The sequence below is a fragment of the Notamacropus eugenii genome, chromosome 1 (assembly GCF_028372415.1).
Source record: "Notamacropus eugenii isolate mMacEug1 chromosome 1, mMacEug1.pri_v2, whole genome shotgun sequence".
Classification (NCBI taxonomy): Eukaryota; Metazoa; Chordata; class Mammalia; order Diprotodontia; family Macropodidae; genus Notamacropus; species Notamacropus eugenii.
The window spans coordinates 721,838,980-721,855,615 of record NC_092872.1 but is presented as its reverse complement, the minus strand read 5'-3'; the positions used below and the strand labels follow the sequence as shown (position 1 = coordinate 721,855,615).

The following is a 16,636-nucleotide window of genomic DNA, read 5'->3' as shown; positions in this document are numbered from 1 at the left end:
CTGTGACTCACTAATTAGAAAGTTGTTTCTTACACAGTTGTGAATATTTGAGGAACTCTGAGGACTTCCTCCTCTTTCTCTTTCATTCTTTTCTCCCAGAACCATCTAGCATAGTTTGAAGTGTTTGCAGCTGTGTTAGGGGCAAAACCTCAAGCCTCTGCTGGCTAGTTAGGAGGCTACTTTCTACTGTCAAGGAGCAGTGAGCTCAGTTTGCCTATTTCCTGGCTTTTGAAGTGGAATTCATTGGGAGGAGCATAAGGGGCAATGTCCTGAGCTTCTTGTTCTGGGGCCTGGGGTTCTGGTCCCTGGCTCTGTGTGCTGGGAACTCGGGTTTGGCATCGGGACGCTGTAGGGGTCTGCACCTGATGCAGAGCTGGGATCTCAGTGGTGTTATATGGTGTGTGCTGAGTCTAGGTGGCGCTTTCCTTCATTCTGATCATTGGAGGCTGTCTACCTGCCCTGGTTTGCACTGGAGCATGCAGTAGTTCTCTGAGTTGGAGTCTACAAGTTCCCCTGAGTGAGCTAAGTCATGGGGGGGTCCTGGTGTCGACCTTTGCCTGCTCTACCACACTGGGGCCCAGGATCTCCCATTGGTTTGCTGAGCTGGGGCTTGCTGGGACACCTCCTGTCCTGGAATGTGCTCCCCTTTTAACGTAATAAGTTGGAGATTCCTTGCTCATCCTCCAAATTTCCTTAGTTAAAAACTGCCCAACCTCATTTCTCTACTGGCTCTGCTGTTTCAGGAATGGTTGGTGCATTATTTTATGGTTATTCATGGATGAATATGGGAGAGTGGCAGCAGTTTACTGCTTGCTTTGCCATCTTGGCTCCCAGAAGTGGTTCTCATTCATTCTTTACTTGTGGATCAAAAATGAAGGAAAGTTTTTGGTGGAATTTTCTTACTTGCCTAAGGACAGGGATAGAATCTAAAACGTTATCTAAAACACGTTGGAATGGGCCAAGTTTCATGACATGGATCTTACTAGGAATTTCCCCAAAGTGCTGTACTCCAAAAGGCATAAAAGGAAGCTGCATAAGTGCAGGTTTGGGGTTTGGGAAAGGGAAAGGTGCTTAGTTAGGGACTGGTCCACAAACATTATTGAGGCTCTTGTTGTGAGCCAGGGAAGATTTCATGCCCAGGGATAACAAAGGAAGGCTTAAATACAGTTCCTTAGGCTTCTGCCTGGTCTTCTCTGGCTCTTTCTTCCATCTGTCATTCTCATATATGGAATATTAATCTAGGAAGAAAGAACAGAATGCAGCTCTGAATCTGGGTTTCTTTTTCTCACTCTGTGGAGCATCAGGTGAAATCTGAATGTAAGAGGGCCTCAGGCTCAGGTATTGGAGGGTGACCCAGTCTGAGAGGGCTTGGTTCTTTCCTTAACTGTACTGCTCATGGCAGAAAAGGAGCAAGAGGACTCAGGGCCCATTTTAGGGAGATCATGACCTTTCCCCTGAGCCTTGAGTTCCTTTTCTCATGTCTGTCCCAGAGACCCTGCCGCTGAGGAGGCAGCCCAGCAGCTGTTGGAGGAGAGGAAGGAGATGAGACAGCTGAGGCCCCCTGAGCAGCCAGCCTAGGCCTGGGGAGGTTTTTGTTCAAGGATGTAACACTATGGGAGGAGAAGAAGTTCCCTGTGAACAGCAGTAAACTGCCAGATCCTCAGTCTCCAAGCTGCTGATTGTGAGGGTGAAATCCTTCTCAGCACCACTGCCACTGAACCTGGAAGGTATTCCTGATTCCAGGTTGGAAACCCTGTAAATGAGAAGCCGAGGAGATTGGCCAGGTTTGTGTTGGATCCAGTTCAAATAGGTAAATCCATTACTGTGTTTGACACTCTGACTGGCCTTGCAACTGATGGCGACTCTCTCTCCTGGGGTCACAGACACTGAAGGTGGAGACTAGGTCAGCACAATGTCCCCCTTGGAACCTACAAGCAGACATTAATGATCAACCAACATGAAATAAACAGAACAGAGTCACCTTCCTTTTTGATATTTAGCCCACAGGCAGCCTGGCTCTGGAAACCCCGCTGGCCTCCTACAAATCCACATGCCTCCTTGGACTATGCTGGCTCATGGCCCCAGAGATTCTAAGCTCCTTTGAATTATCTCGTCCTACAAAAATTCCACTTCTGCAGGCTGTGTTGTTCCATGTTCTCACCTGGGACCAAAAGCATGACAAGCCCACAGAGAAGTTGGGACAGGGACTCCATTGTGTAGGATCTCCTCACCTGTGGCTTCCCTGTGCCCAGTCCTAGTTTAAGTCCCTGTGTCTGTAGACCTTCCCCTTGGGGATCTCTTTATGCAAAGCAGCTGGGGGTGTGGGGCTTCTAGGAGAAGTGACTGACTCAGCTTAGGGAAGGCCTTGAGACCTTGATATCCCAAAGACATCTTTCCTCATGTGACCATTGAGGGATAGGTCCTCCTGCTATTCCCTACTTTCCTTAGTTTTTTTCTTAGTCAGTTTTATGGTTTCATGGGGCTTCTAGGTAGTGTAGTGGATAGAGTGCTGAGCCTGGGGAACACTCACCTCCCTGAGATCAAATCCTGCCTCAGACACTTCCTAGCTGTGAGAACCTAGGCAAATCACTTAGCCTTCTTTGCCTCAGTTTCCTCATCTGTAAAACAAGTTGGAGAAGAAAATATCTAGCTTCTCCATTATCTTTTCCTAAAAAACCCTAAATGGGGTTAGAAAGAGTCAGAAGTGACTGAAGAACAACAAGAATTTTTCCAAAAGGACAGAGACATTATATGAGAAGCAGAGTTTGAGCCCATGGGTGTCAGTGAACATCTGTGTAGCCTTCAGTGCTGGCAACATTTTATTCACATGCAGTTGAAGCCTAGCTTGTAGAATCTTATGCCTGGCCTTGCTGTTATGTGAAACAAACAAAAGTCTTTGGGAATTTGACATCACTTTTTTTAGCACCGCATTTCATTAGGACTGGGAAGTAACTGGTCTTTTCCAGGACAGTGCTCACTGCTGAGTTTTCCAAATCTGCTGGCATGTTGAGTGCAGCACTTTCATGGTCTCATTTTTTAGGATTTTAAATAGGTCAGCTGGAATTCTATCATCTCCTCACCAAGTGTTTGAGTCCTTCATTTCTGAAGAAGACCATGACATGAGGGAAATGATGATATGACTTGCAGTTGACTTTGAAGTGAGTGAAAGAGGGCTGTGCAAGGGTACCAACCTCTCTTTCTCCCCCAGAGTCATGTGGATCCAGTGACCAGATATTCATCATGATAAGTGGAGATGCCCAAAGGTGCAATGGGGGAACATGACCCTTTCAGCATCAGGCCTTTTCAGGTACTCGCTTAGGGTGTGGTAGCATCCATTCAGTAAATAGTCTTCTTTCAGAAAGGAGTCAAGTGGTGACCCATTTAATTAGAAAAACAGTAAAGAAAAGAGCAAGCTGGGAGGGTGATACCCTCAGGATTGCTGTTCCCAATAGAAACAGTTACCCTTGATCTTCTAAGCCAGGAAGACCTAAAATATAACCATTAAGTGGAGCTTGGGCAGGGACCCATTGTCATCCAAACTATAACCTTCAGATGAACTCAATTTAAGGTTTTGTGAAAGAAGGAGGAAAGGAAGGAAGGAAGGAAAAGAAAGAAAGAAAGGAAGGAAAGGAGAAGGAAGGAAGGAAGGAAGGAAGGAAGGAAGGAAGGAAGGAAGGAAGGAAGGAAGAAAGGAAGAAAGAAAGAAAGAAAGAAAGAAAGAAAGAAAGAAAGAAAGAAAGAAAGGGAGAAAGAAAGGATAAGAGAGAGAAAATAAATCCAGCCTGTAAACCCTGAGTTAACTGGGCAGCTTCTGGCCATTAAAATTTACTTTACTGTGGAGAAGAGAAGGAGAGAGAGAGAGGGACATGGAGAGTGAGAGTGAGATGGAGAAGTAGAAGACAAGCTGAATTGCCCAAGTAGATCTCCACCAGGCTTACTGATAGCAGTGGTTCCTAGGTCCCGCTTGATTTCATTCTCCAGCAGGTCTGGCTCTAGATCAGTAACCACACTATTGTAGTGGTCAGTGATGTTAAGATCTTTCTTTTGTAGTTCTTTTGTGTATTCTTACTGTCCATTATTAGTATCTTCTACTTGTGTTAAGTACCTACCATCTTTGGTTTGTAACATGCCAATTTTTGTAAGAAACTTTCCCTTAATAGCTCTAATTTTCTTGAAGAGATCTCTTGTGTTTTTCATTCTATTGTTTTCTTCTATTTCTTTGCATCCTTCATTGAAGGAAACCTTTCCTCTCCTTGCTGTCCTCTGGAATTCTGCCTTCATTTGGCCACATTGTTCACTTTCTCCTTTCCTTTTTCTTCCCTTCTTTCCACAGATATTTGGAAAGCCTCATCTGCCTGCCATTTTACTGTGTTGCTCTTCTTTTTTCTTGGTTTCTGTTGCTGCCTCTGAACCTCTGTCCATGGTTCTCTGTACACTCTCTCTACCAGATCCTGAACCTCTGTCCATGGTTCTCTGTACACTCTCTCTACCAGATCTAATCATTTAAGCGTATTTGTCACTTCGACTTCATATTCATAAGGGAAGTTATTTAGGTCATATCTCTGTGGTTTGATGGTTTTCCCTCTTTCTTCAAGTCTGAATTTTGCATTAAGAAGCTCATGCCCTGAGCCATACTCAGTTTTAGGTCTTGTTTTCACTGATTGCATGGAGCTTCTCCATCCTTGGCTGCACAGTGTGTAATCAGTCTAATTTCTGTATTCACCATCTGGTGATGTTAAGGTGCAGACTGAATTTGGGGTGTAGAAAACAAGTGTTTGTTATGATCAGGGAATTTTCTTGACTAAACTGTTAGTCTCTTTCCTGCTTCATTTTGTGTTTCCCTGTGTTTCCAGTGGTCTTCTCTAATTATTTTACTTATTTCCTACTTTAGCATTCCAATCCCCAATGATGAATGTTATAGTTTTTTTTAATGTTATTTCTAGAAGGTGTTGTAGTGCTTCATAGAGGTGATAAGGTTTGGCTCCTTGGGTGTCAGTAGTTCCAGCACAGAGGGATGGTTTCCCTTGGATTAGTACAGATGGCATTCTGTCATTTCTGGGATTCTACTCCAGTTTAAAAGGATGAGATCCCCTTTTATTGTCTATGAAGACTATTGCATTTCTCCTCAGGAATTCTTGGGAAAGTTGCATATGTAAGCATCACCTGAATTCAATCCATCAATTCACTTCCATTTCAGTTCACTAACACTGAAGATGATTATGTTTAATCCATTACCTGTTTGACCATATCCACTATACCTTGGTACATAGATCCATAATTCCATGTTCATATGTAATATTGAACTTTATACCATCAGCTTAGTCACCAGATATACCCACAGATTAGCTTCCTTTTGACTTTGGTCCAGTTACTTGTTCCATTCTGGAGATACCTGTAGTGGTCTTCCACTCTTTCCCAGGTGCACGTGGGAGATGTCCACCTTGAGGGACTCATCTTCTGATATCATGTCCTTTATCACTTTAACAACGTTTATGTTGTTTTTCTAGCATAGGTAATAGATTTTTGTCATTTCTTTTTCCAGTGGATCACCTTCTCTCAGAACTTTCCACTATGACTTGTGTGTCTTCGATAACCCTGCATGACATTGCTCAGTTTCTTTGAGCTACTTGTCTCTCCATCATGACATGGCATTGATCCAGGAAGGCCCAACAGAGTGAAGGTTTCAGTTGCAAAAATCATCAATAGATAGGCTTTCCTCCATATGTAGCTCCTTGGGCTTACCCTGTTTTTTTTGGCCTTTCCCAGTTTGGCCTGTGCCAAGGCCATTCCTTTCCCCTCCACACAAGTTTTGGGATTCGGATTCCCTCAGACAAGTCCTGATTCTCCCTGTGTAAGGAAATCCTCTCTAGAATCTCAGTTCTCATTTAGGGTTTTCTAAATGATGGACTTTTTAGATCACAGGCACACCTGGAACACAGGCAGGGAGGATGGAGGAGAGGGAATGAGCCATTTAGATAAGAGAAGCTTGAAGGATAAACCTCCATCCTAGAGAAGGGGGAATGGGTTCAAGTTATTCTTCTTTGTGTTTATGTGTGCATGTGTGTGTATGTGTCTGTGTATGTGTGTGTGTGTATTTGCATATATGTATATCATACTCCATGTTCCATGAGCCTGTGGGGGGGGGTGAAGCTGGGAGAAGAGTGATCCTGTTCTTCAGGTTTGCAGCTTTAGACAGATCACAGGTTGATCTTGAATCTCTTTGAGGAGAATTGACTGAAGAGAGAGAGAAAATCTTAGAAGGAACTGACATGTAGGGGAGGCACGTCCTTTATAATGTCTTTATCCCAAGCAACCTACACCGCAGGTTTGGGGGAATTTCCTCTTGTGGGATAGCTGTGATGATCTCTTCGTCAAATGAAGATAATTCATCTGGAGCAAGAAAGCTCATTCCCTCTATATTTTCTGGAATATTCACAAATCTGGTATATTCTCAGCTTGGATAAAAGGTTATATTTATTGTACTCTATATATGCTCAGGGTCAGGGCCCGAGCCCCCTGGGTCCCCCCTGACCAACAGATCTCTAAAGGCCAGTCAGTCTGAGTAATCCATGAGCTGTGAAAGAAGGAGAGCAGAGACAAGATGATCCAAGCAACTCTGTCTATTCAGCTGAAGGTTAGGGTTTATAAAGGCTGTATCCACCAGTCACATACATGCTGAGCTCATCCCATTACTTCACCATCTCATGACTATTCCACATCCTTACACCCGCAGTAAGTAAGGAAGCTTATCTTGTTCCTGCAGCTAGTTCCTGGATTCCCAGGCTCACTTGTTACTTTACTGTAGGGGACATCGGTATCTGCGGGAACATCAGGTTCCAGGGTCACACAGAGCTTCTGCCAGGGTGTGCATCAGCATCTTTCCCACAGGGACAGGCTTTGCCTCTGACTTGCACCCCCTGGGGCCCTCTGGGCCCCTTACATATATGCTCTTCATGTAACAGGTATAAAGTAGCAAGTGAATCATATCTTGAATATATACAAATGTGTACCTTGGGGCTTGGGGCTTTCTATCCCCAGGAAGGGATAGACATGAGAAACTCAGCTTGGATTAAAACAGTTCTCTGAAGCTAACATTATCAAGATGGGGATAATATTTACAATTCTAACTCGGTAGCAAATCCCTGAGGAGGGCGGAATGGCCAACTTCCTGGCACCAATCTCTTGTTCCCCTTCTTTGTAGGAGTTAAGAGTACCTGCTTCAGCACCTGCTGACAAGAACAGATAAAAAATAGATAAACAAAATTAAAAATATAGTCAGAAACAATAGACGCACAATGTGAAATTGAAGCTTGCCCATTAATGAATTTCCTAGGGCTGCTGCCTGGTCTTCTTGAGCTCTCAGGTCTATGAGTCATTGTTGTGTGTGGGGGTGGGGTGGTAGTCGTTGATTCATTTTAGCTAAATTATTTCTTTTTAGTTTTCAACATTGACTTCCATAAGTTTTAAATTTTCTCCCCCTGCCTCCCCAAGACAGCCTGCAATCCAGTATAGGCTCTATATACACATTCCTATTAAACATATTTTCATATTAGTCATGTTATATAGAAGAATTCTAATGGACAGGAGAAACGATGAGGAAGAAAAAACAAAACAAGAAAAATAGAAAGTAACCTGCTTCACTCTACATTCACACTGTATACTTCTCTCTGGATGTGAATGGAATTCTCCATCCTGAGTCATTTGGAATTGTATTAGGTCCTTGCATTGCTGAGAAGGGCTAAGTCTATCAAAATCAATCACAGCAGACTGTAGCCGTGACTGTGTACAATGTTCTTCTGGTTGTGCTCCCTTCACTAAGCATCAGTTCATATAAATCTTTGCAGGTTTTTCTGAAGTCCACCTATTGATCATTTCTAATAGCACAATAGTATTCCATTGTATTCATATGCCAAAACTTTTTCAGCCTTTCCTCAATTCATGAGCATCCCCTCAATTTCCAGTTTTTGCTCACCCCAAAAAGATCTACTATAAATATTTTTGTACATGTGAGTCCTTTTCCCATCTTTATGAACTCTTTGGGATGGAGCCCTAGAAGTGATACTGCTGGGTCAAAGGGTATGCACATTTTTATAGCCCTTTGGTCATTCTTTCCAATTGCTCTCCAGAATGGTAGGATCAGCTCATAGCCCCACCATCAATGAACTAGTGTTTCATCTTTCCCAGATCTTCTCCAACATTTATCATCGTCGTGATTTGTCAGGTTAGCCAATCTCATAGTTGTGATGTGGTAGCCCAGAGTTGTGTTGATTTGCATCTCTCTAATCCATAGAGATTGAGAGCACTTTTTCTTAGGGCTGTACATAGCTTTAATGCCTTCCTCTGGAAACTGCCTGTTCCTATCCTTTCACCATTTATCAATTGGGGATTGACTTGTATTCTTGCAAATTTGACTTATTTCTCTACATATTTTAGAAAGGAGGCCTTTATCCTCAGAGACAGGAGTTGTACAATTTTTTCCCAGTTTTCTGCTTCCTTTCTAATTTTGGTTACATTGGCCTCATTTGTAGAACAACTTTTCAATGCAATGTAATCAAAATTATCCATTCCACATTTCATAAAAGACAGAAAGAGAAATTCCACTTTAAGTTACTTTAGATATTATAAAATATTTTGGAGTCATTGCTTCTTTATGTGATCCTGAGCTTAGAAGACAGGACAGAAAAATCTCGGCCTAGTGATTTCTGGTTTCCTCTTTCTTCCTCTGTGCTGAATCAGAGAAAATATGAATAGGAGGGTACATCAGGCCCAGGGCAGTGCAGGTGACTCCATCTGAGAGGGCTTGGTTCCTTCCTTGGCTATACTGCTCAAGGCTGAGGAGGAGCAAGATCCCTCAGGACCCAGGGCTGCCAGACCATGGCCTTTCCCCTGAGCCCTGGGTTGTTTTCTCATGTCAGCCTCAGAGACCCTGCCCCTGAGCAGGCAGCCCCTCAGCTGATGGAGGAGAGGAAGGGGAGGAGACAGCTGAGCCTCCCTGAGCAGACAGCTTAGATCTGGGGAGGTTTTTGTTCAGGGATGTAGCACTGTGGGAGGAATAAAAGACACTTGAACACAGTAATAATCTGCTCCATCTTCAGCCTCCACACCACTGATCGTGAGGGTGAAATCTGTCTCAGCACCGCTGCCACTGAACCTGGCAGGGACTCCTGTGTTCAGGTTGGAAACTTCTTTAATAAGTCTCCGAGGAGACTGTCCAGGTTTCTGTTGGAGCCAGCTTGGATAAGTCTTCCCATCACTGTGCTTGACACTCTGACTGGCCTTGCAACTGATGGTGACTCTGTCTCCTGGGCTCACAGACACTGAGGCTGGAGACTGGGTCAGCACAATGTCTCCTCTGGAACCTAAAACACGGATTAAAGATGAATCACCATGGAATAACAAGAGCACAGTCTCCTTGCATTTTGATCTTTACCCCACGACAGACTGGCTCTCCAAAGGCCATTGATCTGCTAGAAATCCACATTCCCCCTTGGACTGTGCTGTATCATGGCCCCAGAAGTTCTAAGCTCCTTTGAATTATCTCATCCTGTAATAAACTGTACATCTGCCTGTTGTGTTGTCCCATGTTCTCACCTGGGACCAAAAGAATGAGGAACCCGCAGAGAAGCTGAAACAGGGACTCCATTGTGTAGTGTCTCCTCCCCTATGGCTTCTCTGCCCTCAGCCCCAGTATATGTCCCTGTGTCTGCAGGTCCTCTCCTTCTGGATCTCTTTATGCAAAGCAGCTTGGGTTGTGGGGGTTCTAGGAGCAGAAGTGACTGACTCAGCTCAGGGGAAGGCCCTGAGACCTTGACACCCTGAAGATGTCCCTACTGCAGAGATACTTCGGTGATGGGGACTTCTGCTATTTCCAACTATCCTGAGGCTTTTCTACTTTTGGTCAATTTTATGGTTTCATGGGGCTCCTATGTGATGCAGTGGATAGAGTGCTGAGCCGAGGCCTAGGAACACTGATATTCCTTAGATCAAATCCTTCCTTGCTCAGTTCCTAGCTGTGTGACTCTGGGCAAGTCACTTGAACCTCTTTTCCTCAGTTTCCTCATCAGTAAAATCAGTTGGAGAAGCAAATGGCAAACCACTCCATTGTCTTTGCAAGAAAACACAGAGAGGGTCATGAAGAGTCAAAAATGACTGAATGACATCAAAATGTTTCCAAATGGCAAGATATATTGCAAGAGAAACAGTGTTGTCCAGTGAAAAGAGGTCAGGACCTGTAGACAGCAACAATCTGAGAGCTACAGACATTGTACACTTTAACAGAAATTATGACCAGATATCCCTGTAATTCATGATCCTTTGAGAACTTAGCATAGATCCTCCTAGCATGCAAGGCCTGTCATTCATTTAGTCCTTCATTTGGTTGAGGGGAACCAGCTTTCCTTCCCACCACCCTTTCCCTGAAGGAATCAGCTATCCTTAATAAGGGCATTGGTGAAGTCTGGACTGGGGCAGGAGGGAAAAGTAATGGAGGTCCACAAGAGTCTGATTGAGGGAAAGTAGGATGAAGTGAATCCAGGCCTGAACGTTTTGCATCAGCAGAGGGGAAAGGAAGCTAGTCAGTGGGATTTTGGCCCCAGAAAATGAGCTCAGAGGAAATCAAGGGAATGTCTACCCATTATTCTCTCATTAATTCTTTAGTTACATATCAAAAATGTAGGGGATTTTTTTGGAGAATATCTTACATACAAAAGAAACTGGAAAGAATCTAAAAAGTTGTCCAAAGGCTGGTATAATGGGTCAAATTTTGAACCAGGTGTTTTTCCTGGAATTTCCCTTAAGTCTTACAGTTGAGTAGGAAAAAAAGAAGGAGCTGCACTAGTACAGGATTGTGGATTGGGGAAGGGAAATGTGATGGTCAGTGAGTAGTCCATACATATCTATTAGGCTCTTATCCTGAGCCAGCAAGATAAGAAGTACAAGGGATAGGAAAGAAGGCTAAAACACAGTCCTTGGCCCCAAAGTGCTGACATTGTAATGGGAAAGACATCTTGTAAATGAGTAGGGACATACAAGTTAGATACAGGGGATATGAAGACATCTAGGAAGGCAAGAAGTAGGTGGTGAGAAAGGGGAGTAATACAAAATCCTCTTGAAGAAAGTAGATTCTTTTCAGTCTTCAAATTCTCCAAAGAACAGAGATGGAGGTGATGGAGGGAGATCGTTCCACCCATCCATAACTACCAGGAAAAATGCCAGGAACTGAGAGAAGGAGTGTCCTGTTGGAGGGACAGCAAGGCCAGTATTTTGGAACTATAGGGTACATGGAACAGAAAAAAGTGTAAGCCTGAAAAGGCAAGAAGTGTCTGGGTTCTAGAAGACTTTCAAAACCCAACAGAAGATACATAATACTTAGTCAATGGCTGGGATAGCAGGAGGGTTAGTGGAATGGAAACCATCAGGAATCAACAAGATATGTACTAAGAACAAAAAAAGAAAGTTTTATGTTAGGATTTATTGAGAATTAAATGTGCCCAAATATTTGCTTTTCTGACTTAAACAACCTGCTAAATGGAGATACATCCTGAAAATAATTTCGAGACTGAGGTAATAGAAATCCCTGGTCTCTGAGGTGCCATAACAGTATGTATTTAGGGCATGCCAAGAGATGGCCTGAACTTGTCTTCTTGTGTTGCTCTGTTTTCCAGAAATCCTAGAGCTGTTGTAAACAGGAGGCTACATGTGTCAAACCCCTCACTCCAGCTGGCACAATAGGATATTTGAAGTCCCAGCTGGATTCCCTGTGTGCCCTTGGCAATCAAGACAGGTTTCAGTTGGTCTTCCCCAGACTGAGGACCTACTTGTGCAGCTAGGACTCTTGTAGCCCTCCTCTCTTCCTAATCTAGCAGTTCCCAAGGGGAAAGTATGGAGTTTTGGCCCAATATATCCCCCTTATTCATGGTTCCTCCTCTCCTTTGGGAGAGCAGTTTTCTTTTTCTCATATTTCTGTTTTCCTTCTTCTGTGTCCCTCCCCTTAGGGGAAGGTTAGTGCTCCCCTTATCACTTTGCTGCAGCTTTGTAAATCTAACAGATTCTGTGTGAATGATGAGCTCCTCTTCCTGGAGTTCCAGTCCCTAAGGAATGTGGCATTTTTAAAAGTGGAGCTTGAGAGCAGTAGATAGGAGAGACTCTGTTCTGTATCCTCAAGGGCATGACTTCTGAGACCCAGAGTCCCTTTCTGGACAGGAAACACTTTTCTATTCAAGGCTGTGTGAGGACCCAACCAATTCTTGACTAAAAGAGGAGAAAATATCCCCTATTCCATTCAGTAATGTGATGTAATAGATGTTGTTCCTCTTTCTACCAATATTCTCTGTCTTCTCACTGTGTGCAATATTTTTTCATGCCTTTCCACAATTCCAGGTGGAGGATTTACCTATTGAGCAGGAAGCATCCCTTCGATTAAAGAACAAAAAACATTTCTTGTATGCCAGGGATGTATTTGGGCAGTTCACAAGTTTTCATTTCTGATTAATTTATTCCAAGGACTAGTTGAAGTTCCTGATATTTGCAGAACTTCAGCACTGGAAAGAATCAGAAATGAGGAATCCATTCCCTAAGGAGATAAAATTCCCTACTTCAACATCATCTGAAGATGGTCATCCAACCTCAGTCTAAAAAAAAGAAATTGTGTAGGATTTTAATTAGCAAGAAATAATTTAGTATAAAAATTTTAATGGATTCTTAGAGTTGAGTTTTGGTTCCATACCATTGTAGGTAACCCAAAGGCAATGAAAAGATGTATCACAGATGTACACATGATGCAATGTAGTGCCCACATAGACCTGGTGAAGAAAGACACCAAAAGGAAGAGACATAGGAGCCCTGGGAGTGGTAGCTCCCCTTCTTCCACAACTTTCTCCCCTCACTTTCCTTCTTTCATCTCAGAACTCATGGTCATGAAAGGGCAGGGCAACCTCCCTAGGGAAAGAGCTTTCCTTTTCCACCACTGGCCAAATAACACTCATAGTGTTGGTGGCTGATCATATTGAGGAAGCAAGGCACCTGAGGGAAAGACAGGATGTATCCTGTGAAGGACAAATCATGTATGACTGAGCAATGGTACTGTCTAGGTGATGAGAAAATCCTATTTTCTTCTTAACTGAAAAGGCAGACTCAGTTTTGCCCTTCTTCTGGAAGAATCCAGGTATTCCCTGCATGGTTCTTATCTACCTTTGTGGATCTCTGTCTGTTCATGTATGACTGAGAGCTTGTACTTTCTGGGTGATGAGGAAGCAGAGAGACACACTAAAGACAGAGAGCTGCAGGTGTCCTGACCCTCCTGGGGAAGTGAAGTGATTGCTGTGGGATCCAGAAGGGAAAAGATTCAGACACCCAGAACAGAGATCCAGTGGAGTGGAGTTGTGTAGGAGCCCACACAGGAAGGAATGACGTCTGCTGCCAAACCTTGTGAATCGCCACTTTGCCATCTATGTTCTCTCTCCAGGTGGTTCACTGCTTCTGGATTCTGTTTTGTGCCCATTTTTCATGGTGGGGATTCTGTTTGTATCTGGGGGAGAGGAGGCTCCAGGCATTGACTGGGAAGCGTTTTAGTTACTCTGCTTATTGTTAACACAGGAATGGATGCTTTTAATGAATACAAGGAATTTGATGGTAGGGTGATTACAGGTACTCTAGAGTTAAGAGTACACTCCTAGATATTAATGCTTACCCTCCTGGGACCCAGTCTGGACCTGTTTATTCCAGCTAGAAATATGGTCCCAAAAGAATTGTTGTATTGATCTGTGTCTCCAAATAGCATCTAATAAGGTCTTTGTGGCAGGCTTGATTCAGCTGTTTCTAAATGGAATATTTTTCTTTGGTAATTTTTCACATATTTAGTTGAGGTTTTTTGCTACCACTTCTCAATAACCCACCCCAAGCTTGTCTTTTTCACACGAAAACTATAGTTAAACCAAACAAGCCAAAATATTGTCCATGTGACACTGCACTTACAGTCCAACACAACATTCTGAGAGGAAGGAGGCCTGATTGAAGGGCAGCCCTTTCATACCATTGCCAGGCATTCCATTGAATAGATGTCTGCTGTCTAGTCATGGGTAGTTTACTGACTGTAAACATTCTATAAATTTTCCTCTAAGATATTGTTACTTTATGGTACTTCAGCTCATTCAGATCTCCCCAGTTTTTATCTAATTACTTCATATATGTGTCTTTTCTTCTGGGATTATTTTCTTCTATATTTATATCTCAGTGTGTGCAGTCATTCTCCCAGGGAATCTTGGTATTCACTTCTTTCTATTCCTGATTAAGCTGCTCTAAAATTTTGAGCTTTTTTTTTTTCCTTAAACACTAAAAAAAGCATTTCCATCCTCAGGACAAAACTCAATAAAGGGACTTTATGCAAAACCATGAACCTCCATTTCATATTGCTGGTCTTTTGAGAAATGTATATAGTGAGGTTCTTGTGTTTTAAGTCTGTTCCTCTATTTCCTTCTGAGCTTTCTCCTATTCCCTTCCACACATTCCAATATGGTTCAAAGGACGTGTTTTTAGGTCGATACTTCTATTCCTTCCCTACCTATGACACTATTAAGTGATAGAATGAATTGTCAAAAAAATGCCAGAAAGGCAAATAAGCTGAGTCAAATGAAATGAACCTATGTAGAAGACGAGTCTAAAAATATATGTCTCTTTATCTTGAGTGCATCTACCGGATTTTGTGTTGGACATGAGTGTGCTCATACATTCCATGGAGTAATGTTGAATGGAAGCAACTTTACAGAAGTTTTTGTTGAATTTTTTGTGTTTTGACCACAGGGTGGCAACCTCACCTACGAGCAGCCCAGGGTTGTATGAAGCAGTCAATTTTTAGTGTGCCATTTCTAGCCCATCCCCAATTCAGGAGGTGAGGAGTGCAGTCATTTAAAAAGTATGCTCAGAGACCCAGAGGTGCTGTTGATTCCCAATACTGCTTCAGTTCAGTTCGAAGATGACCCTATGGCTTGGGTTGCCTGTGTGCATGGTTGAGATGACAGCTCCCAGAGCATCTGCACCTGCTTCTTCATCACCTGCTTTGGACTACCCTGGACTGGACTGAAAGGAGGCAGAGATGTGGGAAGGGGTCACACTCATTCTTTCCTTTGCAGGCATCACAGTATAGAATACAGGACTTCTAGTGATCAGGAGGCATAAGTTACTCTTGCCACATATGGTCTCTGAAATCGACTTTTCTGTGGACAATGTGTCACTGACTTATGGGGGATGTTTTGGACCCTCTGTTCTTACTATATCACTTAAATAAAAACTTTCTCCACTTAAGTATTGGGGTAAGGAATGCTGGTGGGGTTTGAGCTACTGCTAGTAGATAATAACATCTGACTGGTTATTGGTGTGCCTAGAACCTCTCTAAGGTACATGATGCTGTGAATACTGCAGCTACAGATCTTCAACAAAAAGCACAGAGACTCAGAAATTCACATTACACCAAATCCAGGACGGGAACAAGCAATTACAATCCTGGCCTCAGATGCCCATCTATAGATGCCTAAAGCTTGGATAGCGATGAGATGAACCAGATATTCTAGAATAGGATGCCAATTTGTCTTCATATATATTAGATAGCCTTGGAACAGTGATAGCCTAGGCTTCAGAATAACTCTTAAATAACTTATTTAAAATAAGCTACATAGGGAATAAGACATCTCTCTTTCTTTCTCTATTTCTCTCTCTCTCTTTCTCTCTCTCTCTCTCTCTCTCTCTCTCTCTCTCTCTCCATGTGTGTGTGTGTGTGTGTGTGTATAATAAAAACGTACATTAATAAGGCATAAACACAAGAGGAAAATTAGAACTTAGAGGGAGAAGCATAAAGGTAGAGAACATTTGAGTAAATAAATATCCAAGAAGGGTGATATGCACCCTGTTGACATGGGACTGTAGCTCACCAGAATAGGAGGAAATTGATGAGTTTTTCTAAAAACACATTATTAGGTTGGCATGGACACTTCACACTAGAGTGAAGGGGCCTTCCATCACTTAAAGAATGCAGCCTCTCACCTTCATAGCAAAATTAATAGTGTCATGGATTTCAATAACAAAATTCCCATTCTTTAAACAGGGGCAGTTGCTCTTCTAGACATGATACACCCCAATAACCATGCATCTTGATGAGAAGTGATCATGGTATCTTAAAACTTCTCCAAGAAAAGGGCAGGAGAACCAGGTGTCACCTGACCTGCTGCCTAGATTTAGGAAGAACAGATTTCAAAGGACTCAGTGGGGGAAGAGACAAGAAGTTGGAGGAGTAGAGTAGCTTCCCTAAATGACTAAACAAGGAAGCCTATATACCCCTGACAGAATCTTTCTAACTGAATAAGACTAGTAGGTACAACCCAAGCCACCCTTTCTTTCTAGGTGGGGAATTAGAATATCAACCAGTCACTCGTTTTCCTCCATACTTCCCCCATTTTGAATCATAACCAGCCTTACATTTTGTCCTAGGCCGTAGGTCTCAGCTCTCTGCTCCCTGTCCCCAATGCCTTTTCTCTGTCTGACCAAGATAAGAAGGGTCCATAAATCAGTCTCGCTTCTCCTATGGTGGGCACTCAAAAACATTCAAGGTCCCAGTGGATTTCCCTGAGTGTGTCCTGACCTCCTGGCT

General features: G+C 43.1%; 1 gene segment (V, D, J or C); it reads right to left on the bottom strand.

The window, feature by feature from the left end:
• Positions 1 to 9,027: 9,027 nt before the first annotated feature.
• Positions 9,028 to 9,643, bottom strand: LOC140520154 (immunoglobulin kappa variable 2-24-like). The segment is given in 2 exon segments: positions 9,028 to 9,359; positions 9,592 to 9,643. Coding segments are annotated over 2 exon segments (384 nt in total).
• Between the last annotated feature and the right edge of the window lie 6,993 nt (positions 9,644 to 16,636).